At 47.7% G+C, this 26516-nt stretch overlaps 1 protein-coding gene across 1 annotated transcript in view; it reads right to left on the reverse strand.

Annotated features, from left to right (window-relative positions):
* The window catches only part of COL6A1 (collagen type VI alpha 1 chain), a 61854-nt gene extending 37758 nt beyond the window's left edge, over positions 1–24096 (reverse strand). The window contains exons 1-19 of the mRNA XM_067548584.1: positions 23847–24096; positions 22697–22826; positions 20703–20903; positions 16023–16182; positions 14949–15068; positions 14791–14811; positions 13929–13949; positions 13784–13828; positions 12395–12448; positions 10770–10814; positions 10611–10637; positions 9711–9737; positions 9565–9609; positions 8563–8616; positions 6220–6282; positions 4295–4357; positions 3663–3716; positions 3543–3578; positions 2419–2481 (exon numbers count right to left, since the gene is read on the reverse strand). Coding sequence (XP_067404685.1) covers positions 2419–2481; positions 3543–3578; positions 3663–3716; positions 4295–4357; positions 6220–6282; positions 8563–8616; positions 9565–9609; positions 9711–9737; positions 10611–10637; positions 10770–10814; positions 12395–12448; positions 13784–13828; positions 13929–13949; positions 14791–14811; positions 14949–15068; positions 16023–16182; positions 20703–20903; positions 22697–22826; positions 23847–23955 — 1338 coding nt within the window. The 5' untranslated portion in view covers positions 23956–24096. The remainder of the gene's footprint in view (positions 1–2418; positions 2482–3542; positions 3579–3662; positions 3717–4294; positions 4358–6219; positions 6283–8562; positions 8617–9564; positions 9610–9710; positions 9738–10610; positions 10638–10769; positions 10815–12394; positions 12449–13783; positions 13829–13928; positions 13950–14790; positions 14812–14948; positions 15069–16022; positions 16183–20702; positions 20904–22696; positions 22827–23846) is intronic.
* Positions 24097–26516: the final 2420 nt, after the last annotated feature.

The raw sequence follows: 26516 nt of genomic DNA on the forward strand, positions 1-26516 counted from the left end.
ATGTGGGCAAAACGAGCGAGTGCTAGCTCCACCGAAGGCAGGCCTGACTCTGTGCACCATGTCGGCAGGAGCTTCCCGGAGGGGGTTCACGATGCCTTTCTCACAGCATGAATGGGAAGGAAGGCTCAGCGACTGCTTGGCTGCCCTGTAAACATAGCTGTGGCAGCAGCCTGCGTGTCTTGTGGGCAACAGGGAGCGGCTGGACAGAGGGGAATCCATCGGCTGGAAGCTAGTACAGTACGTCCTGCTCGCTGCTGTTCCTATTCCTCATCCCCAGCACCTCTCAAGGCAACTGTATGTTTTCCATCACTCGGCATGACCAGTGCCATTGCCCAGGGTTTGCAGCATGTTGGTTTTGGCCAATGGCGTGCTGCTTCCTGCCCTCTGCTGCACGAGGCCTGCAGGATGAATCACGCTGTGGCTGACACACGGAATACTTTCCTACTGACTACCAGCCCATGCTGAGTTGCTCACGCCCTATTAAAGGGGAGCTGAGTGCCATATCCTCCTCTCCATCCATCCATCCATTTTCCTGCTCACCATGTGAGTTACACATGCCAGGAAACTGCAGGGACCCTGCAAACTGGCACTGCTAGGAGATATTTTCCCTTGAAACAGCTCTTCAGCAGCGAACTCAAAAGCAAGGGCACCAGATTGTTGCTAATACCATGAGAAAACGTTCAGCCATTTATTTTCTAGCACTTCTGCCATTATCGCAATCTACTAGCTGGCGCTGCCACCTCCTGGAAACGCCCGGGGAATCATATCTCTTGCCCTTTCCCTTGCTTTTGGGAAGCAATTCCCCACATTGCAATTGTTTACTTATTGGCTTCGAGCTGGGGGTTACAGTGACATGACGGCTCCAGGCTGACTCTTTGCTACAATGTGAAAGGAAACTTCTCTACACTTAGCCGCAAGTTCCTCCCACCAAAGCAGATTCTCAGCAGCTTCCTTCCAGGCCCTAGTTACCAAGATGAGATTGGTTTTCCCTTCAGACCCGACTACAGGTGTCGTGTTTGGCTCTCCTGCCCTCTAGTCAGGTCATCGCTGATCCACTCCCTCCTCCAGTGGGGTCGGGGTGGCTGTGCGCATGGGGGAGTGAGTGTGCCAATGGTTACTGGGCAACACACACAGCCCAGCAGAGGGCGGTGGCTGGCAGGAGCGGGGCACACTGCTGCCACCAGGGCAGGAGGCGGCTGGAGATGGATCACAGGCATGGGCAAGAGGAGTGGGAAGCCAAGCCCCAAGGACAAAGCACACCACTGATCTTGATGATCTCGGGTCAGGTTCAGGTTGACGGTGCCTGAGTCAGGTCTGGGGCTAAGTCGGGTTCTAAAATTAGGGCCAAGCAGCCCTCTATTTCCCTTCGTTTTCTTCCCCCTTGATTTCTTTCTTCTCCCACAGACTCTGCTGCTGGCTACTGCAGCTGCCAGGGTCAGAGAGAAGTTGGAACCTACACTGCAAGTCATAGCACCCTAGGGGGCTAGCCGGGTTCTGTACCCAAAACTGTGACAACAATGAGCAATCCCAGTGTGGGAAAGGGGCGGTCTCCTCCACCCACAGCTGGGGCCTTTGTGACAACAGCCTCCTATGGCACTCTCCTCTCCTGGAGACGGGACTGGCAGGAAATAATAGCACGGCCCCATGTTTCCCATCACCAGCCCCATGAATCCCACCTCCTTGGCTCTGCTGCCAACATGGAAAAGCTCTCTGCTGTGCTGCCGGCCGGCGGGAGGGTCCTGCCCACGACACACCCGGACACCGCAGCAGTATCCACAGGTGCATGGGGCTCACCGCACTCCTGAGCAGCCATCACGAGCTATGAGTTTTACAGGGTCAGGACAAAGCTCAGTGCAGCCTCCTTCCCTCCCAGTTAGCCACGCCCCATCTGCTCGCAGGCAACACACCTTGCACCAAGTAGCCACAGAGAAGACAGAGTCAATTCTCTGTCTGTGTGGAGGGGTTTTATCAGTCACTACCTTCCTCTTCTGGCCCCATTCCCATGGGAATGGGGCAGCTTTGCTCTGCGTTCGGCAGGGCTAGGAGCATATAAAGCCCTAGCAATTCAGGGCTGTGATGCCAGCTTTCCGCAGCCCCCCAAGCTGGTTGTGTCCCCTAGGAGTCGAAGGTTCCAGCCCCCCCAGTTGACGGCCACAGGACTGCATGCTGGTGCTGAGAGAGCCAGGCAAGGGACGCTGGTTAAGTGACAGACAGAGGAAGGCTTTGCTCACATGCGCTCAGGGCCCCATGCATGCAGCCTTGCGGCTACCCATCCCCCAAGCGAGTACTTGGCATGTGAAAGGACAGCAGGATTGCCCAGCAGGCTGGGCGCAAGAAGCACATTTCAGCTCCCGAAGCAGGTGTGGCTAACCTAGCCAGACAGGAGCGAGGCCCAGCCATGTGGATGCAAGTAGTTACCTTGTCTCCTCTGGGCCCGCGAACACCAGGGGTGCCCAGTGGCCCTCGTTCGCCGTTGCTTCCCTGTTTGGAAAGAATCAGAACAGCAGTTCAGAATCTGCTACACACCAGGATCGGCAACGAACTCATGGCATCACTGAGCATGAGCACAGGGGCCACGACAGCCCAGCCCTGGGGCAGATCATCCCCCTACAAGGTGCGAAAGGGAAAGGGGTGTCCCTTGCACTGCACTCCCCTCTGTACATCCCACGGAGACCCCTGCAGGCAGCAGGAGCTGGAGGGACTGCCAAGGGAGGGCCACAGATGAGGCAGAAGCACAAGGCCTCGGTGAGGACAGCAAGATCCTCCATGAATACCTGGAGATCCACCATGTTTGGACAAGAGTCTAAATCCCTGCCATCTGCTGGGACAACGAAGGGGGATCTCCACAGATGTCCTCCCCCAGAGCCTCCTGCCGCAGGAGGAATAATCCAGCTCATAGCACAGAGATTCCCACGACTCCTAGTCTATCATCTCTGAGCAAGTCCACCGTACCCTCCACTTCAGAATGTGAGCTCCACAGGGCACAGCCTGCCTGCTTGTAGAGTGGCCTGCCCAGCACCGGCACTAAAGCAGTAACAATGGCTCCCACAGCTTCGAGGATTATGGAGCACAGGGCCATAGCTGCACTAATGCACTCGTGCATGTACCAGTGAAACACACAGACATGGTAATCCATAAACTAGAAACAGCCCTTTGCCCAACAAGAGGAGAGAAGGGGCGAGATAACAGTTGTTTGAATACGTTTCTAAAGGAGGCACTGGAGGAATGAGTGGACAGATTCTGGTCCATCCCATCAGTGTTACTCTGCCAGTGGGAACATATTCGAAGGCAGTGTTTTAAACAAACGTTCCAAGGTCGGTCCTGAAACCCCCAAGGAACTGCCCGGGCTCAGTGCAGGCGAAATGCAGGGATCTGCTGGAAAGGTGCAGCATGCACTCAGAGGATGCACCGGGGGTACAAAGAGAAGAATCCCAATCATTCTCAGACAGTCCCAGCCTGTCATTTTAGCATTACCTCACCTCTGCTCACCCCCCCTCCCCCCGCCACCCTTCTGCCAGGGTTTGTGACTCTGGTGCTCTTACCCTTTCTCCAGGTGGGCCATCGGGGCCTTGAGGTCCCTGCACAGACACAAAAGCCATGTTAATACACTCAAAAGTGCCAGCAAATAGAATCATCCAAATCCGAGCACACACATGACTCACCTCATCTCCCAACTCCCCTTTTTCTCCAGGGGCACCAGGACTGCCAACTTGTCCCTACACAGGCCAATTAGATACAAGCAAAGAAGGTAAATCACAGGGTTTGGAACAAGGCTGTGTGCACTAGGAACACTACGGCAGATGGCACAGACGATCTATTCTTCAGAGAAAGCAATACAGCTGGCTGAAGTCTCCTCTTTCAGAGAGAAAGGGTTAAGACCCTGTTGCTCTACATACTTATGCATGTGCTTCACCTCACTCACTTGTAATGGGGCTCCTTGGTGAACACAGTGACACACTAGCAGAAGCATTCTGAGGTTCAAGGCCATGGTGGCCGCATAAACCTACTGATCAAGACCCACCAGCTAACCACTGAACCCAAAGGGGAGCTCTGTAAAGAAGCAAACATTTGCCCACTGATCAAACTGGCACCACATCCCATTATATTTTTTCCCCCGAGTCTGTGAAAAAAAGCAATTATTTTTTCCCTTTCGGCTTAAGTTTTTAGAAGAAACCAAAGGACGAGAACTGCCCTTGTCATGCACAGGTGCTTGGAAGTTACATTGCAGCAGTAACAGAGGTAGGGGGGATAGAACACAGGGACTGAAGACAGACTGGTTGCAAAGGAAGTTTACCTTGTCTCCAGAGTTTCCAGCATTCCCAGGTCTGCCAGTTTTCCCATCAATCCCAGGCTCTCCCTTGACAAAAGATAAAGGGTGTTATAAAAACAAAGCAACATTCCCAGCTCAAACTGGGCCCATCTTGAAGCATGGATTTTAGTCACATCTAACTTTAAGCAACCCAACCCAGTTCCCAGCTCTTACCAAAAGCCATTTTTCCTTCAAGTGTCAGACCTATGTTTTTTATTTGCCACAGAAAGCTCATCCCTGGGTAATAGATCATTAGGGCACTCCCCGCACACATGACAGGGACTCAAGCTCACCATTCAACCCCCTTCAATGCTGCTGATGTCAAAGGGAATGCTCCACTTTGAGCCATCTGTAGTCAAGGCTACAAAGGGGCCGGGTTTATACATCTCAGAGGAAGAAGGTCTCTTAAAGATGAGGAGGTGGTTTTATAAAACCAAGAGGCTTCTGCATCCCTGCATCCATTTTGCTCTGCCCCTAAGCATCCTGGGATTGTTTGTGTGTATTCTGAACTGTTCTCCACACTCTTCTACTCTCCAGGGTCACTTGGAAAGCGGTGAAGGAATTGATAACACTAACAGAGGAAGTGATGCGTCATAGTGGGCCATGTATTCTGACTCCAGTGCCCAAAATCATAAATCAGTCTTCTAAAAACGCCTCTTCTCTTTTTAGCAGTTGGCTCCACATTCACACAACTATTCAGATCTGGGGACTAACCTTCATGAAAAACACTGCAGCATTACACTACCACATACCAGACGAGCAGCCTGGCACATTTTGCCCTGCTGTAGGCATTCCATTAAAGGAAGCTCTGAGACGACCCTCCAAGCTGCATCACGAACAGCTCAGCATGTGCTTGGGAAAATTTTGCTAGGAACACTGAGAGCCCTGGGATAACTACAATATCAGGGCTTCAAAATTACACCCCCTTTATTTGGACAAAACCCAATGGTGTTCGCAGCTGCACATTCATCTGCTGGGAAGCATTTCTGTTTTTTAAACCGAAGGGCCGTGCTGAACCACTAACAACACTTTTGTTGTTGACCAGTGACTTGTACACTTCAGCATGCTGTACTGAGTAGCCCCGCGCGAGGACGGTGGTGATGGATGAACAAGTGAGCTCTCCTTAGCCCCATTTCCAAGGCTGCTCGACCAAGGAGTGTCTTGTTTGCTAGCTGACCGAAAAGGCTCACCATTGGGGCTGCCGGGATGGGTGTGCTTTTTAACACTGTGGCTCATTGTTGTACCAGGTGTCATAACATTCAGCTGCTAGACTCACTGGTTTCCAGACCTCCACCATGGTGACACCAATGAATACACAGAAAAGTAGGCTGTGGCAGGGTGTTTAAGTTTATCCATTAAAGATAATGAAATTTCAGGATCAATGGAGGGGAAAAGGTCAATAGCAAAATGGAGACCATTTGCTTTTCCTATCCCTGGAGAGAGAAAAGCGCTGGATATCACAGGTCTGGTCCTGAGAGACGCTGAGTTCCCCTGACTCAACCTGACTCAACTGACCTCAACCCAAGTTATACCCCAAGTTAGCCCTGCAAGCTGAATTGAATGAAGTAGGAGTTGGAGCAATGTTATTCGCTTTGGTACACAGCTTTGCTTGCCAAGGAAACTTTAACAAGAATCAATCACACATCACACTCTGTTAAACAATGAAATCTCCTTTCCAGGTGGCAGGCAGAAAACAAAGTCAGTATCACCCAACTACTGTTAATAGACGCATGATTGCCAGTTCCCTCCGCCTGGATTGTACGTGTATCGTCCTGGCTTCTAACTTCATCATGGCATTAACAGTTAGCAGGGGCACAGCTAAGAGTGCCCTGCAGCCCCCTTACCACTGACAAAGGGAAGCTGGAGTTATATCACGACTGATTTAATACCGCGTGTGACTCATGGCTCACCTTTGCTCCTTTGACTCCATAAGAACCAGGATCTCCCTTAGGTCCAGGAGGGCCTTGTAATCCCTATTAAAAACCAGGCTATTGTCAACATATGCAAAATATCAAATGTCTCAAGCATCACTAAATAGCCTATCACATTCTGGTGACTCTAAATAAAAATAAAGACTCTAAATAAGTAAACTAATCAGAAACACAGGGCTTGAGGAAGTTTGAAGTATTCTTGTGAGAGTCACATTCCGACACTGTCTTATTATAAAATGCTGTAAACCTTGACTTGCTTTTGAAATGAAAAAAAATTAAATGCAAAACAACTTTGATCCTCACAGATGGATTATAGCGGTAATGTTTATATTTGAATGTTGTATTAACACAATACAGCAGAATGTGCTGTGCCATGAACAGGTGGGAAATAACGGATCATATGACCTCTGGCAAATGGAAAAGTTAATAGACTGAGATAGCTTTGCAGAATGAATAGGCAAAGGCTATAATAATGTGGGTCCATCAAATGAAATGTATACACTACCCACCCCTTGTGATCAATATTCTTTAGGTGACCCATATACAAAATACAAGAGGGAATCAAGATCTGCCTTAGTTACACTGTTTCTGACTTGAAAATTTCCCAAGCATTTGTTAGTGGAACTATAATTTTAATTTAATTTTAAGATTTCCTTTAATTATTTAATCTGCCTGTACACCAATGAAACTGCATTGTATGAAGTGCCACCAAATGGGGTATGTATAAAAAGAAGTGTTTTAATTTTGTTTTGGATTATATCTCATGGGTGAATTCTCACATTTAAAATATAGAAAACAAAAAGATATCACATACTGAAACACCCTTCCTAGAAAAGTAGACAAGTGGGTGTGAAATAACAACCCCCCAAGGGACAAATGATGTAACCTGAAAATTCAAGGCACAAAATTTGCACTTTGGACTAATAAGGCCTGAGGTTTTGAAAGTTTTGTTTTAATAAAATTACTCTTCTTAGCACCTCAGACATTTTAAAATTTCCCATCAGAGCACAAGGTGTTCAGCTAGGAAGAAAACACTCGTGTACACAGTGTAGCTAGATTGAATCATCTCTTTTGGGGGCTCCCTTATTAATCAAAGGATTAGCTTGACTATTTCTGTGTAGCAGTCAATTTGAAAATGTTGACCAACCACTTGGACGCCGTGGTGATGAACAGCAGAGATAATCCCTGGACAGACTTATACCCCACATTAATTCTTTAAAGCCACACTGTGCTAAAAAGGTTTTCACCATGAGGAAACCACATTTTCACAAAAATACAAAGGATGAACTATGGCAACGTTGAAGTCAATGAAAGTTTTGCCACCAGCTTCAGTGGAGCCAGGATTTCACCCAAAGTAGTTTGCAGAGTCGCCTCTTTATAATGGTTTAGAAAACAAAAACAAAAAGCCACACAACTTGGACCTACAGGTGAAGAGCTGCTAAAATCACCCTAGAAAACCATGTTACTCATGAAATTTCCTATATAATCATTACTATGCTGTCCAGAACACCACAAATATTGAGGGAATTAGTAATGTTAATTATCTACAAATTCAAAACTGTAGTGATTGTAATGATGGCCATTGCAGCTGAGATAATCAACTCTTAACTGCATTACAAAGCTTGGCAGGAGTTCTGCCCCCATCAGTAAAGCCCAGCAGCTTGGCTGAGCCAGTATTTTTTGCTATCTTGTAAAATATTTCCCTTGTAACTCTGAATTGCAGATGTCTGACTTGTGCTCTGGAGAAAGCTGGACTGGCACTGGAGACCCAATCAACACTAGGCATTTCTCTGTCGTTCCTTGCTCTTGCATGGTTAGCTGCAGACTAGCCCTGTGCTAGACTTCCTTGCTCTCTCTAGAGAAGATTTTATTGCAGACAGGTAGGTTTTGTTGTCTGACCAGGGTATTTCCGGGCTTTCATGCTTATAAAAAAATCTCAGCTTACTCTATCAAATATGATCTTAAATGAGTCCATTTTTACCGGTGCTCTGACTGTGACATCCAGAGCTAGTACACAAATATGGCTAACTACCACAAATCCATACCCAGCAAATTAGAGTCACAACGTAAGGGGGAAAAGCAACAAAGCCCTTTTTCTGCTCTCTGAAGACAGCACACACGTTCCACGCCTGCGCTGAGTAATGCCGTCATGCATGCCACTGCCTCTGCCTGTGACAGCTCCCTGTTTCCAAGAGGCCCCATGCTTTGAGATTCTCTTTGCCTAGCTGCCAGTCTGCCTGACTTCCAGCTCTGAGCACCACCCCTCTTCCCGTCACATTGTGCTGGTTAGTGTAACGAAAAGCAAACCAGCCAAGTACGTACATCAAATCCTGGCGACCCCTTGCAGCCTGGCAATCCAGAGAATCCACTCTCCCCCTGTCAGGAAAGGAAAAGGCCAGCAATGATTATCACGCTGCGTGAGCAGGCAGCACCCCTGGGACATGAAGGCACTGGCAGTAGGCGCTGCGGAGGCGCGCTCCACAGACCAGCAGCTTCCCACTCGAGCTCTGAGAGCTGAGGGGCTGCACGGAGGGGCGGTGGCTGACTGGAGGACTGGGTGGGAATCCCTTGCCCGAGTCCTGGCTGCCAGCCCCTCTCCTCACTGGAGGGAAGGAATGCCAGGGCAGTGCAGGAGCAGGTGAGGGTTTCTGATAAAGCTGGGGGTTCCTGGGGGTGGCGGTGCTGGAGGGATTACTGGGGGAACTCCTACCCCCTCGAAGTCAGCAGGAGAGGGCTCCAGCCCCACACCAGGGGTGGGAGCTGAGGAATGGCAGCCAGCCAGGGGGCACACCCCACTGAGCTGCTGAATTCACCTTACACAGCGTGCCCAGACACAGCAGTGATGGCTACACAGTGCTGGTAACTGGCTACACTGGGAAGGCCTGTGAGATCTAGTGACTGGCACGGAAAGGAGCCCTCGGCGCATGGAGCATTAACCCCCGATTGGATCCCCAGCTGGATTCAGGACAGATTTCTTCCTAGGGGACCTGTGCTGTCCTGGGGGTAGCGGGGGAGAGGAGGGGCCAGGCCTGGACAGTAGCCTCACCTTTCTCCTTCCCTGCCTGCTCCCATCCCAGTAGCTGTATGGCTTTACCCAGGTCTTAAGGTCAGTGACTGGTCCTGCACCCAGTGCCTGATTACCCTATACCAGAACCCGCACCCCAAGGGCACGGGGAGCCCAAACTGCCCTGGAGTGAAACAGCCTCCTGGCCCGACTGCATGTTCTTCCTGCGTCAAGCTCGTGGCCCACAGCTGTCTCTAGGGTAACCAGCGTACAGAGACAGCACACCCAGCAGGCTGTGCCCATAAGCACAAAAGACTCACCTTCTGGCCGTCAATGCCGTCAGTGCCACGCTTGCCCTTCTCCCCCTGGGAAGAGAGAAACAAGAGAAGAGTGTAGAAGCCATTTTCCGGCACCCTCCCCGCCCCACCAGAGCCAATCAAAGAATAGGAAAATCCCAGCGGCTGACCTTGGCTCCTTTGGATCCTCGCGAGCCCTGTCCAGGAAAGGAGAGGAGAGGTTAGTGACAGCAGACGGGTCACGATCAGGTCACTGCCGTGTGCGAGCTGAGCATTGGCTTGGCCAGGGCTGTCACAACTGATCAGCTGACCCGGGGAGGGCAGGAGACATGAGATGTAGGCTCCCGTTCAAAATCTACCAGTCTCTTCCTTAGGAAAGGAGGCAGGATTTTCCTCCGCCCCTCACTCAGGGGAGGAAGGAAAAACTTACACTGGCAGGGAACTGGCGATTTCAAAGTAACACTTCACTCTGGTGTATACCCCGACACCTGTCCATAGCCCTTTGTCTCTGTCTCAACTGCCTGGATAACATGCAGTTCCGAGTAGGGCACCAGAGAAAAGGGCAGAAATTGTGGGTAGGCAAACGCCTAGCATGTTGGGTTTGAAAATTCATGAAAAGGCTCATCGATGTTGACAACAACTCTCTGAGCCCCAGTCCATCCTGACTTCTTGGTATGGAGTCCTAGAGTGTCTGTCCTCCGGGCTTACCTTGCCATAATACTAGGAAAAGCCTGCTTCTCTACACACCTGTGGTAAGCTCTTCCGGTGGGAGTGTCATGAGGGGAAACCAATGACCTACTACTGTGTGTGTGGATGTGGCTGTATGCGAAGCAACCGATGACTCACTAAGCTGATAAAAGAACACAAAGGTAGGTAAATGTAGCTGATGGTGTTGGCGGTGGCAGTGGAGGAGGCCATGTTCTAATCTCCAAGAGAAAGCCTAGCACATGCTGCCAAATTACTCTGGGGAGGAGATGTTGTCACAGGAGACTGTGTGGAGAAAATAGTCACTCCAGCAAAACCACCAGGTGGACGAGGGCCACTGACAGCACGCCACACACCACACTCACCTTTTCGCCACGAGTGCCTTTTTCTCCCTAAACAACAAAGGAAAGAAAACAATTAAAATAAGACAATGAAGTGGGCATCAAAACACAGCTCTAAGATGCCATGGCAATACTACTACTAGTCATCATCCTCCAATAGACCACAAAGGAAATTGTACATACCTTCATCCCCTGGTAGCCGATGGGTCCCAGGTCACCTTGCTTGCCCTAGGGTACAAAACCCCAACCCATTAGAATATTTAAAGCAGGGAATCTTCATAGCCATAACCCCTCCTTTTCAGCAGCAGGCTATGCACATGTAAGGGGAGGATGGTATTCCAGCTCTCCCTGTTTATGACGGATTTCTCTGTTTTAAAATGAATTCAACAAAAAACCCCATACCAAAAATCATGTTCCCGAAATATCTCTGTCCACTTCAGAACTTCATTCATTTGAGCTGCACTTTTCATCGCCTGCCTAACACCTACTTTCCTACATCTGGGATCAAACCTTATCAGCAAATTCAAAGGAAAATTAAAACAAATTGATTTATTTCTGCCATATCAACCCTGGGTATTTCAGTGCAAACTTTGCGGCTGGGTTTCAGATTCAAACTTTACAGTGGGTCACGCAGAGCAATTCCTCTTCACATACAAATACACAGGGAGTAACTCATCAACATGTATGATGCAAGCATCTAATCATCTCAGGAAGTTACAGGAAACTTAATAGTTTCCTTGGAAAGGTAAGGAAGCATTCATCCCCCTGAACCTCTCAATATAAATATCTGAAAATTGGGTCCTTTCCAGGTCTGGGGATATTGAGAGCTGCAAGAGGTGTTATTTGGGACAAAAGTTAAGTCTAGGGGGGGAAAAACACTAAGAAGAACATATAATCACAGGTTTTCCAAGCTGAAAACACACAAGCTGACTGTGCACTTATGGGTGTGGGAGAAATATACCTCCAGAAATAAATGTGTCTAAAAAAAAGGGAGGAGGAAAAATGATGTTTTCCTCCTACTACTAGCAGATTATTTACTAAACACCTCCCTGTAACACTGCCCTGTTTATACTAGGGAAGAGCATCAGAGCCCAAGATATACAGTAAGGTGGGCGCCGCTGGGATGGGTGAGTCAGAGAAATACCCTTTAGGAAAATGGGCTATTTTGGGTTTGGGACTCAGAGGTTGGGTGGCTACAGGTTTGCAGTAAGGAAATGCAGGTCTTCTCTGAGACAACCTCAGGCTATTATCATCACCCTCAGCATCATTATCACAGTGTCCCAAGGAAACAGTGTGTCCCTGACTGGGATGGGAAGGGAGACAGCCCGCACTGGCCGGTCTACTATTCTCTTGTAATCAATCTGATGTCGCTACCGGCTTACTTTTCCCCTCTGCACTGCACTGTTCTTGTGTGACTAGCATGGGAGCCAGACATAAACCTGCCTATGGAAATCCCCTCCAGCCCTTAAGAAAATCTGAAATGAAGGCAATTTGGGGCAGCTGCTACTGAAAACATTGAGTCATCCTTCAAGCTGATCTCTGCTCACACTCAGAACCATCAGGGCTTTTAGACTCTGAAGTGCCTTGGATTTGTTTGTTGATTGACCCCATCGGCTGTGGAAAAGTCTGTTATTCCCAGCCCATCACTTTTATATTTATTTGGCTACTTTGGTTTTCTTCCAGGTTGGCCCAGCAAGAAGAGTGCTGGCCAAGAGGCTCTAGAGCATTTCACATGAGCCATTAAGGGTCAAAGTGTAGCTTCCCATGCAATCTCCCATCAAAGTGCTGTGTGTCTTCCCCCCACTTACTGGCTCTCCAGCATCTCCTTTCTCACCGGGAAGACCTGGCTTTCCTCTTTCTCCCTGAAAGACAGAATATTCATCAATGCAGAACACAGTCTCTATTCATTTGTAGCTTTATAAGATCCTGTGATCCAAATTCATCCCCAACGCAACTCCCTGGAGTGACTCTACCCCATGGACAAGCAACCCCGGCATTCTCATTTTCATTAGCTTAATGTTTATGATCAGCTGGATGTGTTTCTAGTCTGACTGTCAAGGAGCCAATGACTTCACTTGCTTTGTGTCTTCGACAAGCTGCTTGCCATCAAGGAGCTCCCTGATTCATAAAAAATGATACCTACAGGCAAACAAGCTCACTACCTCTCTAGAGCTACTGAAAGAGAGCAGTGCATTGCACCTCGCAAATTAGAAATTGTAGCCCAGGGGCTCAAAGGATTTTGCTCATGCTCTCCCCATGGCTGGTTCCTTATTTCCCAATCTCATGCATCTTCTCCCACGCCGCCCACAGGGCGATTGGAGAAAAGCAAACATGGTGCTGACTTTCCTGCAGGCAGTGACTGGTCGGTAAGTCTGACTTCTGCTCCTTGTGAAGTAGAAACCAGGGGCTTACAGCTAAGTGATCGTGGGGAAGGGGTGCCAGAGTCACAGTGTCTCTGTGGCTTAGGAGAAGCCCAGGATACACGGGGCTTGCCCCACTGGTATTCACTAGAAGGCCACCCCCACCCTGAGTCTCCTAAAGTGCAGGAAAGCAAGGCAGTGATGCGAGCCCTGCTCTGCCCATACTTGTCCCCCTTGGTTGCTTTAGCACTGTCTTCCTCTTCCACTCCCCACTGCTGGCAGCCTGGCTGGGGTGGGGGCCCAGCAGCAGTGCTTCCCCCTGACCCTGGGGAGAAGAAGGGGGATGTCACAAGACTCTGATGCCAGATGGAAAGAGAGGCGTGGCCTGGCACAGCCCACTACTGGCATTTGGGAGTGGGAACAGCATGTGGGTAGGAGCCCTGCTCTTCCTGGCTGGAGAATGCAGCGGTGCTGTGGGGCTAAGAGAGGGCTGGGCAATGACCTTGAGGGAAGGCTGGCTTGTAAGCTGTCAGACAGCAGCAATTCTTGCGGAAGGTTAGTAACTTTCAGGGAGCTAACCAAGGGGCATGGAGTTAAAGTCACAGAGCTTATTCTCTGCTTAGATCCTTCATCTTAGATTTTCTTGACCAAGGCAGCCTTGCTCTGGAAAGTGGCGGGGCAGAGCACAAAGCGCGTGGAGCTAGACGGCGATGATGCCATGCATATCCCTGCCCAGTGGCCTCCCCACTATCCTCCAGCGGCATCTCTGCTCTGGCGTAGCCCATCTCAGCCTCACTCACGTGGCTGGGCAGCTGCTGGGTGCGTTTATTTACTAACCTCATATCCCGGGTCACCACGCGGTCCCACAGGCCCCCTCGGAGGCTGCAATAAACGTGTAATGATTAGCCCAGGGCACAGGCACAAGCATGGTGAAAGGGGAATTCAGGGAGAGCCAATGGAGGGCCAGTAGCGCCCCACTCACCTGGCATTCAAAGGAGCAGCACTGTCCGGAGAGAAGGAGAAAGCACAATATTAGAGACGTGGGAGGGCTGGGCTGCCTCAGGTAACAAACCCCACAGCCGGGCAGCAAGTGAAACATCAAATTATCGCCTCCCCACCATGAACTGCCATCAACCCAGAGCGGCCCTTCAGTGTCCAGACAGAGAGCACTGGACAGCGACTTACGCTTTATGGAGGTCAAAAAGAGTATGAAGAGGCTGCAGCCTAACCATTCTCCCTATGTGGGGAGGCCAGGTTATTCCGAGGTGATAAGAAGATACCCAAAAATACCTCCCCCCTCTCCCCCCAGGATGTTCAGTCACTGACCCTAGGTGGCACAGAAATGTAGGTTTGGGTGTGTAGCCAGAGGCCACCTCGCTGGGGACTCACTAACAGCTGGCAGCAAATGCTAGGAGAGCACATGCTATACTTTTTGCCAGCAGGAGTAAGAAGAGCTGTACATGCACTCCCCCCAAGAGCCGAACTCTGCATAGCATGTCCATGCAGCCACCAGAGCTCAGGATATTCCTGGGGGGGCTGGAAAGCAGGAAAGGCTCAGAGGCAGCTCACCAGGCCTGGCATAGTTTATTCCCTACTGCCTGGAAGGGAAGAGTCACACTGCGTCCCTTTACTGCCCTTGGGATATATGGCAGCCGAGCATCCCTGGCTCTGGGCTCACTGTGTGAGAACAAGCGCTGCCTTTCGTTGAGGCTCACAGGAGACCCAGCTTGGTTCAGACAGCGAGAGAGAGTGGTTTAGGAAGGGAACGCTTCCAGATGGAAAGGGCAATGTGCCCCCGCTACACATGTGAGAAGCACGGAGAAACACGAAAACGCAAGACTCACCAGTTGTTCCACATTCTTTTTCTGAAATATAAAAAAACCAACAAAACCATTTGATGAGCTCCTTCAGAATAGCGTAGCCGAATGCCAAGCAGTGGTGGGCTGGGTTGGATGGGCGGGAGGGCAGGAGGAATGGAGGTGAAGAGCAAGAGAATACTCACAATCATATCTATGATGGTTTCAATTGTACTGTCAGTATCTACTGGAAACTGTACAAGACTGGTTGCGGTGAAGTTGCGACGATAGCTTTTGTCTGTGGCAATAACACTTAGCCTGGGCTCCTGGGGTAAAACAACAACAAAGCAGCCAGGTTGGACTCAAAGGAAGTCAGGAACTTTGACACCTTCCGAGGCGCCCTTCCAACCTTGATTAACTCAAGTAACAGGACTTGACGTGATTCCTGCAAGTGCTACCCTTGCAAGCTACAGAATCTAGAAATGGCCTCTGGTGCAAAGGAACCAATGTTTCTGGAGCTGCATCATCTGTCCTGGGAATATGACAGTATTATCCAGACTTAAGGTAGTACTTGGGGAAGGGGTGAGACATTCAAGTGGCAATGCCATGTTCTTGGCATTTAGAAAGCCAGCTGAACTTTTCCCTGGGCCTTGAATCTCCTCCCACTTTTAGGAGGACCCCTCAGCCAAACATGCTTGATCAGCTTTAAATCGTTTTGCGTACGTGACACTGCAGTCAGGAGCAAGCCTCCCAGCATGGGGAGACAGACTCACGCTAGCTTGGCTCAAGGATAGCAAGCTAAAAGTCACTGCAGTGTCTGCCTGTCTCTTGTGTCAAGCTGCCATCTTCCATAACATGATTTCAGAAAGTGTCACACCTCAATGCAATTTCATCTCAGTGTCTAGGCCTGTTGGTCTCTAAGGCTTTTGCTCAGCTGACCATAGAGATAGGATCAACCATAAAATTCAGTGATGGAGATGAATCCATGCTTCCCCAGAGCTGAGGTGTGGATGTCAGACTCAGGAGTTTGTTTGGGGACCATCTCTGTTAATTAAAGGCATTGGACCAGATTGTCAGCTAGTGTAAACTGGCATAGCTCCACTGTCACTATTTCTAGCTATTTTTTTCCCCTGGAATTCTTGTACGTCATGGGACCTTCTGCACCAAAGACAGGATTAATTGAACCCACTAAATAATATGCTGTTTCTAGTTTCATTCCCTTCAGCTCCAACTATGAAATACTAATCCTATAATGAGGGCCACATTTGAGCAATTCATACCAGATGGTCAGGAGAAATGGCAATGGAGAACACTTTGATCCCCAGATGCTTTGCTTCATTGGCCGCATCTTCCAGTCCTCCACAAGGTTCTTTGTACCCTTCCAAGGGGTGTCCATCTGTCACCACAATCAGGTATTTATTCTCCTTCTGATGGGAGCCACTGTAACGATTCAAAATATTGAGCTGAAAATGTGTCACTTTGATGCTTGCCCCCACTTCTATTCTGACCCCAGCTAGGCTTGCCATATTTCATAGCATTACCGCATTGTTTATAAACCCCCTGTTTGTGTGACATTGCTGCATTCATGACAGAAGGATTAATGGTCTGCAGGTATGTGGCACTAGCAGAGTTCAAACGCTTGGCATATCAGCCTGATTATGCTGATGGTGACACTCCAGGGGAACTGTTCATCGTGTTTTTCTGCAGTTTCCTTTTCTTTAGAAAATATTTGCCTCGTTTTTTAGGACAATAACAATTTATCAGCCTTTAACATGGATGTCTTCCAATTATATCACAAATTGGATTCCTCTGAAGTCTTTCATTGCCAGTGAAGAGCTCCCAGTAAGCATAGTATTTGCACCCCACCAACAACGTCCCGTACTATACAAATAATACAAAGGGGTGGGGACATTTGGGCTAAGAGTTTGCAAAAACCTAGATTTACAATGTTGTCTCAATTTGTAGGGCTGTTTTAATTGCCTTAACCTGAACCTTACTTATCCTGCAACCTGAATTCAAAACAAAATCGTTTTTTTGGGCGATGGTTTAATATTATGTCCCAGGATATTTCTATACTGAGAAATTGAAATTTAAACCAACACAACACACAGAGCCAGATCTTTCCCTTTTCGTATCACTCTGCAGCAGGAAGCAGAAGCAGCAAGACAAAGCAAACATTATTCATAATTATTTACAAAGCGCGTATACACTGCATTTCCAAAAGAAACACAATGCTCATAATTTAATCCCCAAACCATCTAAGTACACAGTACGGTATCGCTAAATTCGGATCCACAGGTAATGTCTGTGTAGACAGCAGCTTAACTCCCAAAAGGAAACCCTTAGAGTTAATGGACACAGAGGAGAAAGATCAGTGGACCACTTGCAATTCCAGGCCAAGCTGATTAACTTTTGAACCAGTCTGGAAGGGAAGGTGGTTTGGACAGAGCAATCTCTCCGACAGGGCACTGCTCTAATCACTGTAGAGAATGAAAAGCCTTTTGCTGGGGAGTGCAGTGTCAAAAACACCAGGATGGATTCTATCAGTCTAGTGGAAAAAAGAAGCATCCCAGCAGTATGGGCATTAAGCTGTACACACTAACACATGGAGAAAGGGCATCTGTTAGGGCCTGTGACATAAAGCTGAGCTTTTCTTGTCACAACACAAGAGGCATTGCTTCCGGCTGCATATATGAGAATTAAGATTTCCTGCCTGAGTGATAAGACGTGTTAAACTGCATGCTCAGAAGCATACTGAACTAGGAAGGAAAGCGCACATTATCTGTCTGACCTGTCGCTGAACACACACACAGTCTCAAGCCTCGCTTATCATAAGCAGCACGTCATAATATAAACCCGATTCACTGGTATCTGGGAATCCTGCTCCACTTTGGCCTACCCACAAACAATTCCCATGAGACACACCCACTCTGCAACTGGAGTCCTGAGACCTAATTGGTGGGCGTTGCTGGGAAATGGCTCCTCTGCTTCCACACTGAATTGGGCTTGCAAATGCCTGGATTGGATCTGACATTAGGAGAAAGCAGGAAATGACTAGAGGAAAGTCTCAGAGTCTTCTGACAAGTTAGAGATGCAGCTACATATGTCAGTTTCTGTTGGGAATGTCTTGTGACTGCTGTTGACAAACTACGCCATCCAACACCCATTGGATACAAGGCAACGTGCCTAATGTCTTCAGGGAGAGTTAAACAGGCCCAAATTGACATTGGCTTTGTTGGTGATTTCTAGTCAAACTCTGATTATTCTTAGGAAACATCAGAATCCTTCCAAAGTGCTAGCAGCACTGCCAAATCCCAGTGTTGAGAAATCAGGAGTCGGGCCCCCCAAATGGTGAGAGTGGCTTTCAAAGCAAGACAGACTAAAAAAAGAATCATCCTTGCCCTCTGTTGATTTACCTTCTGGTTTTTGAGCCTTTAAGAGTCATTTTTCAAGCTTTTTCCTGACACCAGAAGAGCTAGAAACTTGCTTTTTGTAAACAACAGATTCTCACCTCATCACCTGATTCCAGGAGCTGGGGCTTTAAGCAAAACACCAATCATGATGATTAGCAACACTGGGCCAGGAATCTGTATGCAGGGCTCTTGTCCGCATGTAGAACTTCGTCCCTTCCTTTGTGACCCTTCTCATGGCTAGGAATCAGAATCAGCCCTTGTGCGGAAAGTCACGTGGTGGAAGGGATATGGGAGTGGCTTTGTCAGCTGTCCAATCTGGGCCATTTATGCTTGACTTATCCCACAGCTACCTTGCAATGGCAATTCATGGCCCTGAGACCACAGGTCTCCCTAAAAGGATATCTTCAGTGCTTCTCTACTGCTCACAATCCAACCTGCCTGCATCAACATGGGCAGAGCGCCAGCACCAGGCCTGTGACCTCAAAAGACTGAGAACTCGGGCTCACATTAGGCTCTCACCAGGCCTGGCTACCTAGAGAGTGGCAGTGGCCAGCCTGGAAAGCATGTGATGGGGAATCCCTTCATCCGGGAGGCAAGGACAACGTTCTCTCTGTCTTCCATCTCTTTAGTTTGGTTCAGAAAATTGGCACCCAACAGCCAGCCTCAGAGAGCTAGCTTCTTCAATGGCAGGGTAGCTATCGACTGTACGTTTGTGCTCTCTGTGTCTACACTGCCAGATTTGCAATGACTGGGGACTCTCCTAGGTCATTATCAGGACAATCAGTGATATCTTCCGCCATTCAGACTCAGCCCAGCTGCTGCAAGCATGGTAAGGTTCCATTTCTAATTCTCTTCTGAGGCTGAGGAAGCTCTATGCATCAAACACGGGTTCTCGCTCAACCTCGCCTGTCCTGATTGGACTGTGGGCAAAGTGGGGCACCACTCGGGGAACTGGTCCGGGTGGCTGGAGGAATTCTGTCACTCTTATTCCAAGATACAGGTTTTGGACCTGCTGGCCTGCTCCCTTATATAAAGCTACGTACTCACTGAAGATCATGTCACTAAGAGGTGCTCTTAAGACTGGTGCAGATTCAGTCTTTTTAGTGTCGCCCAATGAGACCCAAGTGTCACAATTTTGATCACATCCCATCTGAGCTGGTTACAGGGCTTGGTTCCTCCCTGAGCTGCATGAGGGAAGGATCCTATCCTGATAGCTCAAGAATACAGTATATTAATGGACAAAGTTAGCAGATAGTCTTATCACTTACCACCCCCTCTAGCACATGCCCACCACAACCCCAGAGTGCTGACCCGGGCCCGGGCCAGGTGCTGCCATCACCCCAGCCCCTGGCAGCCTACTTTGGTGCAGGAGAAAGGCTTGTGAGTGCAACAGCGGCTGGGCTGGGCTTATGAAGAAGGATTTCAAAAGGAGGCATGTTCCACAAAGAGATGGAATCCCCTGTGGGAAATGTGGAGAGCTCTTCAGAGAGACAAGGTGGGGGAGGGAATATCTTTTATTGGACCATCATCTGTTGGTTAGAGAGACAAGCTTTCGAGCTGATGCAGAGCTCTTCTTCAGCTCTGGGAAAGGTACTCACAGTGTCACAGCTAAATACAAGGTGGAGCAGATTGTTTAGTATAAGTCGTTAACACATATTTCAAGGGACCATTCCAGGTGAAGTGGCCTGTTAGCTCTCTAGGCAATATTCAAGGAGGTGAACCTTGTGTGATGAGCTCGGCCACACCTTTATGGCTACATTTGGATAGCCATACAATTGGGTCAAAAAAAGAATTAGATAAATTGATGGAGGATGGGTCCATCAATAGCTATTAGCCAAGATGGGCAGGGATGCAACCCCATGCTCTGAGTGTCCCTAAACCTCCAATTGTCAGAAGCTGGGACTGGACCACAGGGATGGATCACTCGAAGTTGCCTTGAAGTTGCCTGGTTTTATTCATTCCTTCTGAAGCACCTAGCACTGGCTACTGTCAGAAGCCAGGATACCGGGTTGGATGGACTCTTGGTCTGACCCAGCATGGCCCTTCTTAGGTTCTTGCATACATTTGCAAAAACAGCCTCTACTCAGTATTAGAGATACAATTTTTCCACATAATTAACTGTGGGCACAATCAATCGCACCTCTAATTACACCCATTTAGAATGAAAGCCACCAGATTGTGTCCACGGCGGATGCAGTTACTAAATTTCGCTCAAAGCAGTGGAGGCCAGGCTGAGGCGCAGATAAAAATGAGGGGGGAGGGGCAGATCCTGTGTGGATGTCAATTGTCAGAATGCTGTTGGGGGTCACCAGTGGTCTTACAGAGTGTTTTGGGGGGTAAAGCAAAAGAAAAGGAGCCCAGAGAAGTGAAGGGGGGAAGCACCTCTGGTGAGGGCGGTGTTGAAGCCAGACTGTAGTGCCCAGCTCTTGTATTAGGTAGCAGAGAGTGACTGTGCACCAGAACGAGAACAAGCCCTCTCCCAACCCACCTCCTTCCTTCTCCTCAGGGTTCCTTGGACACCACACAAGAAGCATTGTTTTCACTCACCCAATGAGCAGCTCCTCAATCCCTCTCTTCATGGCACAGTCTGTATAGGTGCCTTTCCCAATATAGGCCACACCAGACACTCTGCTCTTTAAGTCATTCCGTCCGGCAGGCATTCGGCTGAGCCCTTTTATCAGCACGACCTCATCGCTGTAATGCAGAGCGCCGGCGTTCCACACCAAGTTCCGGTCACACCTGTAATACCTGGAGAGAAATCAGGGACACCCACCTTCAGTGTCTGCTTCACCCACCCCTGCAGATCCCTCCCCTCACCACCACCACAGCCCCACATATCTCTGGCTTTGTCTCTTGCAGTGGAGCAGCCCTAGCCTGAGAATCTGTACATACCTTCCGCTCTCTCGGCTCTACCTAACTATTGCACTGACTTCAACATCCCACTGACTGACATTCTCCATAATGGTGCAGCCTCTGCATCAGAGTCCTGCCTGTCTAGATCTTTCCTTCAGGTCTGCCTCTCATGCCATGAGGGGGAAAGAAGCATTAAAGGATTGGGAAAACATGACAAACTCCAGGTCTGTTTCTTTTACCAGATCTGTTTAGCTTAACAAAGAGAAGATTAAGGGTGACCTTATCACAGTCTGTAAGCATCAACATGGCGAAGAGAACTTTGAAAACAGAAGTCTCTTCTGTAGGCAGAGGAACAAGATCCAATGGCTCGGCATTGAAGCTAGAGGACTTCAGACTGGAAATAGGGAGTCAATTTTTAACAGTGAGGGTCATTAACCATTGCAGCAATTTACCCAAGGTTGTGCTGGCCTCTCCATCACTGGAGATTTTAAAATCAGGGGTGGAGATCTAAGATATCTGCTGCTGTTCAAACAGCATGGTGCATGGAGGAAGGGTCTTGCTCTCACAGCAACTGCCATGGCTGAGGCAAGCAGATCTGCAGCATGGGAGCTATCCACTCAGTGCGTGTTCCTCCCCACAAGAGTGACAGGCTGTGCTGATTTGTGGGATTCAAGGAAAAGCCTTGCAAGGAAACGGGCTAGAAAATGCCTGTGTTAAATAAATGAAGGCCGAGATTATCCTTCATGGGCCCCAGGGGCCGGCTCTGTTAACAAGGAGATCATGCCAGCCTCATCCAGCAACAGGGTGTGTAGGCGCAGGAAGGGAAAGCTCGCCAGCCCACTAGAGCGTTCCCTGCAGTAGAGTGGGGCTGCACACACCACGCTGGGTGGGTGCACACCTCGTATGCCGTCCTGAAGTCCTGCACCTCCGGAGGAGACAGTGCTGCTCCAGGCCTGCGGAGAGAGGGCCGCTGCACACACATGCTCCCCTCGCAGGGTACGGATCCAGGGCGTCACACTTCTCCGGGCACACACACAGCAGAGGGGCTGCAGGGTGCAAAAGTAGCATCTCTAACTATCACAAGCGACTGCGCATGAAACTGAAGGCGAAGGGCAGGCCAGGCCCTGCTTCGATTTTAAAAATAGGCCTGAATTACTTCAACCACTCAGATTAAGATCAATTTTTTTTAAATGACCCTAGATGATAGTTTTCCCTGTGAAACACAACAGCGACATTAACGCCCCCACCAGAGGCCTCTGAGAACACGTAAAACAAACCACATTGGACATGAAACCTGGTCTGCACAAACCATTGCTGAAGGAATTCTGCCACCTGCAGATGGGGATGCAGAAGTACAGAAAACTCCCATTTCAGACAGGAAAATACTCCATTCAGCTACTCCAGCCCATGGTCACAGAATGAGAGGGTTAAACTCACAAAGATAAATTCCTCGTTGATGCAGATATTTTCTTTTCATTTGTTAGATAGCCATACACAAAACATTTATCACCATACATTTATCACCACCTGACAGCCTTAATGCAAAACAAATACAAATTCCCAAGTACAGTCCCAATCTTACTGATATCACTTTTTCTACCCTGTTGAATCTAGTTTGTATGAACACACATAGCAAATTAAAATAAAATAAGCAGTGCACAAAAACTAAAAGCATCCAGTACGTTTACCTGTCTGTTAACTTGTCAATGAACCGGTTGGTAAATTCTTTCACCTGTGATACTAAGGCTCCAAATGGCTTCACTCTTAAAGCAACACTTTCTGAGGTATCCAGAACAAAAAACAGATCAACGGGGCAATCTGTTCAAAAACAGAAAGAAAGTTTTAAACATGGTGCTGCTGCATCTCCGAGTTTTGCTACAAGATATTCCATGCATCCTAGTGAAGCATGTATATTCAAGAGATATAGCCAATGAATTTTCTATAGTACATGTGCAGTCTATATCTCTATTGCACTGTTAAATTCTTACACTAAGTTAAAGTTTGCAGCTTGCAAACAACAAACCTATACATACACACTTGCATGGCATTTGTGCTAGCTTGGATTGAAACTGAACATATATTCAATCGATTGTTTTCTCATTGGCTTTAATGTCTTTTTCCAGAAATTTTTCTTTACATTTACTGTTGTGATTTTTAAAATGAGAGATTGATTTTTCCAGGCTTCTCAGCTCTATATCTAATTAGAGATGAGTTAATTCATCCCAATAAAATATCAGATAGATCATACTATTTAAAATAATGTCCAGATGCAGTGTTAAATTTGATCTTGTATACAGTTTCCATTTACAGGATAATAATAATTTTTAAAAGTTCCTATGACAAAGGAATTTCTTTTTGTAACAGGAATACAAGAGACTCTTACAAATAAAGGGGAAAAAAACTAGAAAATATATTTACAGATTTTGATAAAATTCTAATAAAATATTTGTGAAGTTTCCAGAATGCTATCCTCTATGTTAGTTGTTTCTATTCCCCTTCTGTGCTGAATACCAACTAAAAATGATAGCATATGAGATGGGGCAGAGCTGAAGATAACTGGAAAAAACTTGCTTCAGGATAAACTTGGAATGTAGGTGAGTGAGGGAAGCAGACAGATATCTGACACACCCTTAAGGAACAACTAAATCAACAGAAATTTGAAATACTCTTTTTTAAAAGTTCAGGCAACCTAAAGTTACAAGAGTATAAACAACCTAAGAAGTCTGTTCAGAAGTACTAGGCGTGCAGATCTGAAGGCAGATCAGGCTTTTAACATGATAGGAAACTATCAGCACAGAGAGGAGGAGAAGAAAGTACACCACAAAGTGACATTCTTACCTTGAAAGGTTTCAACTCTGTTGACTATTTCTGTCTGTTGAGCCAGCGCCCCTCTCCATAGGAGACAGACTTGAAGCAGGAATGTGAACAAAAAGTCTGCTAACTTCATCGTGCTAGTTTCAAATTTACCATTTAATAATTATGGAAAGGAAGGAAGTGAGAAACTAAAGGAGACAGAGGCCAGGAACTGCAGCAAGAAGTTTTTATCTGACTTGGGGATTTTTTTCTAATTTTCTACTCTGTCCCTGAGTTTCTGTGGAAGAAGGCACGGGAGAGGGAGTTAAGATGAGGAGGAGGAGATGTGCGTAGCAGCAGCTGGATTCTGCGTTCCAGAAGGGAGGGATCTCACGTCAATTTCAGTTGATCATTAGCATAGCCAGCAAGTTGCTGAAACACATGCTCATCTTGGGGCCGTTTCTTCTGTAAATGAAAGTGCCATCACCCTTTTCTTCAACTACTGAGGTGCCTACAAAAACATCTTGATCTGCATCAAAGCACAATTTAGTTCTATTTCAAGAATATATTGCCACTCTCTTCCCCACACCCTGAATATAGACATTGTATTATACATGTATATATTATCATGTATTTACATTGGCTAATGATTTCTGACATAGCCACAGAGCTCCCATTCTAAAAAGCAGAATGTAAATGTCGCAAGCCTAAGAATATAATCCATACAACTAAAAAAGCTCTAGGCATAATTTTTCATGCTAGTATCATGGTTGGCCAGTCCTAGCATCATTACTTAGAGCGCCATGGAAATCCGTGGGAGTTTTGTCAGTGTAAGGACTGTAGGAGTAGGTCTTCAGCACGTTTTATTACGGGATCTTTTGTGGACTTCCAGGCCAAAGAATCTCTCTTCCCAATTTCCCACTTGTTTTGTAAATGCCCCTTCAAGAGTTTATCAAAATACAGACTCAATCCTGCTATTACCTGGCACTTCTGCTCCCTGAGATGAGAACTCTTGCAGGACCAGCACCTTTATGTCCTTCCAGAATAGAGACTTTAGGCCAAATTCTCCCCTGGCCTGCACTTTTGTGGAGTCACACACTTCAGCAAAGCAGGAGTTAAGCAAACATCGCCATTCTGATTTGAAGAGCTGCACATGACCGTGTTAGATGTGGGGCAATGAAGAACTGGGATTAAGGTTAAGATTCTGTCACAGATACTTTTAGTAAAAGTCAGGGACAGGTCTTGGGTAAGAAACAAAAATTCATGGAAGCCCCTGACCTGTCCCTGACTTTTACTAAATATACCCTGTGGGGCAGGGTCTAACAGTCAGAGCACTGTTGGGAGCTGATCTCCAGCAGCTGCTCCAGCCCTGCCACTGCTCCAGCCCCAGAGCGGCTGACCCAACCGTAACCAACTGCTTGGGCAGCCCCAGGGCTGACCACCAGCCAGGTGCTCTGGTGGCCCCAGGTTGACCACCAGATACTGCTCCAGGCTCGCCACTGCTCCTGTGATAGGAGCTGACCTAACCCCGGCCACTGCTTCAGCTCTGGGTCCACTGCTCTGGTGACTCTGGGGCTGACAGCTGCTCCAGCTCTGCCCTGGAAGAGGTCAGGGAGGTCTTGGAAAGTCACAGAATCCATGACCTCCGTGACAGGATCGTAGCCTTAGCTGTGATTCTACTTCTTTGGATTAGTTTCCACCAGAGAGAATATTATATAGATGCCCACCCCAGACCAATTGTCTTCAGCTAAAAAAGAGACCAAATGATAAATGAAATAACAGCGACTCACATGAACTATCTGATGCACACCCCAGAGTCCAGGAGACACTCAAGAATGAAGCGTCCATGGTAGCAAATACATGCACTCTCCTTCAAATCAGCCCAAGGTTTGGATTGTAGCCCATGCTGTCCCTAGGCATTCAGACCAGTTAGTTTTACATCAGTACAATAGAAACTGAGCAGAACAATACTGAAAAATAGAATTATAAAGCACTTAAGGAAAAATAACTTGATAAGTATACAACAGCATAGTTTTTGTAAGGAAAATTTGCTTCTCCCATCCACAAGGATTATTGGAGCACAATAGTAAAATATTTATTATTAATTATTATTAATAATTAATTATCATTATTATTTGTATGGCAGTAGCACCTAAGAGCCCAAGGAATGGACCATGATTCCATTGTGCCAGGTGCTGTACAGACACTGAACAATAAGACAATCCCTGCCCCAAAGAGAAGACAATCCAAATAGATAAGGGAAAATTGGTAGATATAATTTATCTGGACTTTCAAAAAGCCTTTGATAAAGTACTTTTATGACTTGAAGAGCCTTTATGCCAACTGGCAAAGGGCGCACTCAGCACGCTGTGGTCAGAATATTTAGCCAAACAGTGTTTTGTAAGGTATCATATAAACTAGTGACATGCTGGTTATGAATATGACTGAGTGATGCATGTAGGGGTGTTGTAAAAGAGAGGGGTGTGTGTGTGTGTGTGTGTTGGAAATATGTTCTTAAAATGCGTTTTGGAGAGAAGCCTGCCTTAGACAAAGAAATGTGGACTTACCTGTGTAGGTCAAGCTCTGTAAGCCATAGACAATGAAAGTGCATTCACGTATAAGGTAAACAAAGCCATCAAGGTAACAAGAGGGGGAGGAAATAGCGTGGGGAGCACACCGGGGGGATACAAAGGAGTCTGAACCCCCAGAAGGCCT

The sequence above is a fragment of the Emydura macquarii genome, unplaced genomic scaffold (assembly GCF_026122565.2).
Source record: "Emydura macquarii macquarii isolate MOO-44397 ecotype Brisbane River unplaced genomic scaffold, CSIRO-AGI_Emac_v2 contig_1253, whole genome shotgun sequence".
NCBI lineage: Eukaryota > Metazoa > Chordata > Testudines > Chelidae > Emydura > Emydura macquarii.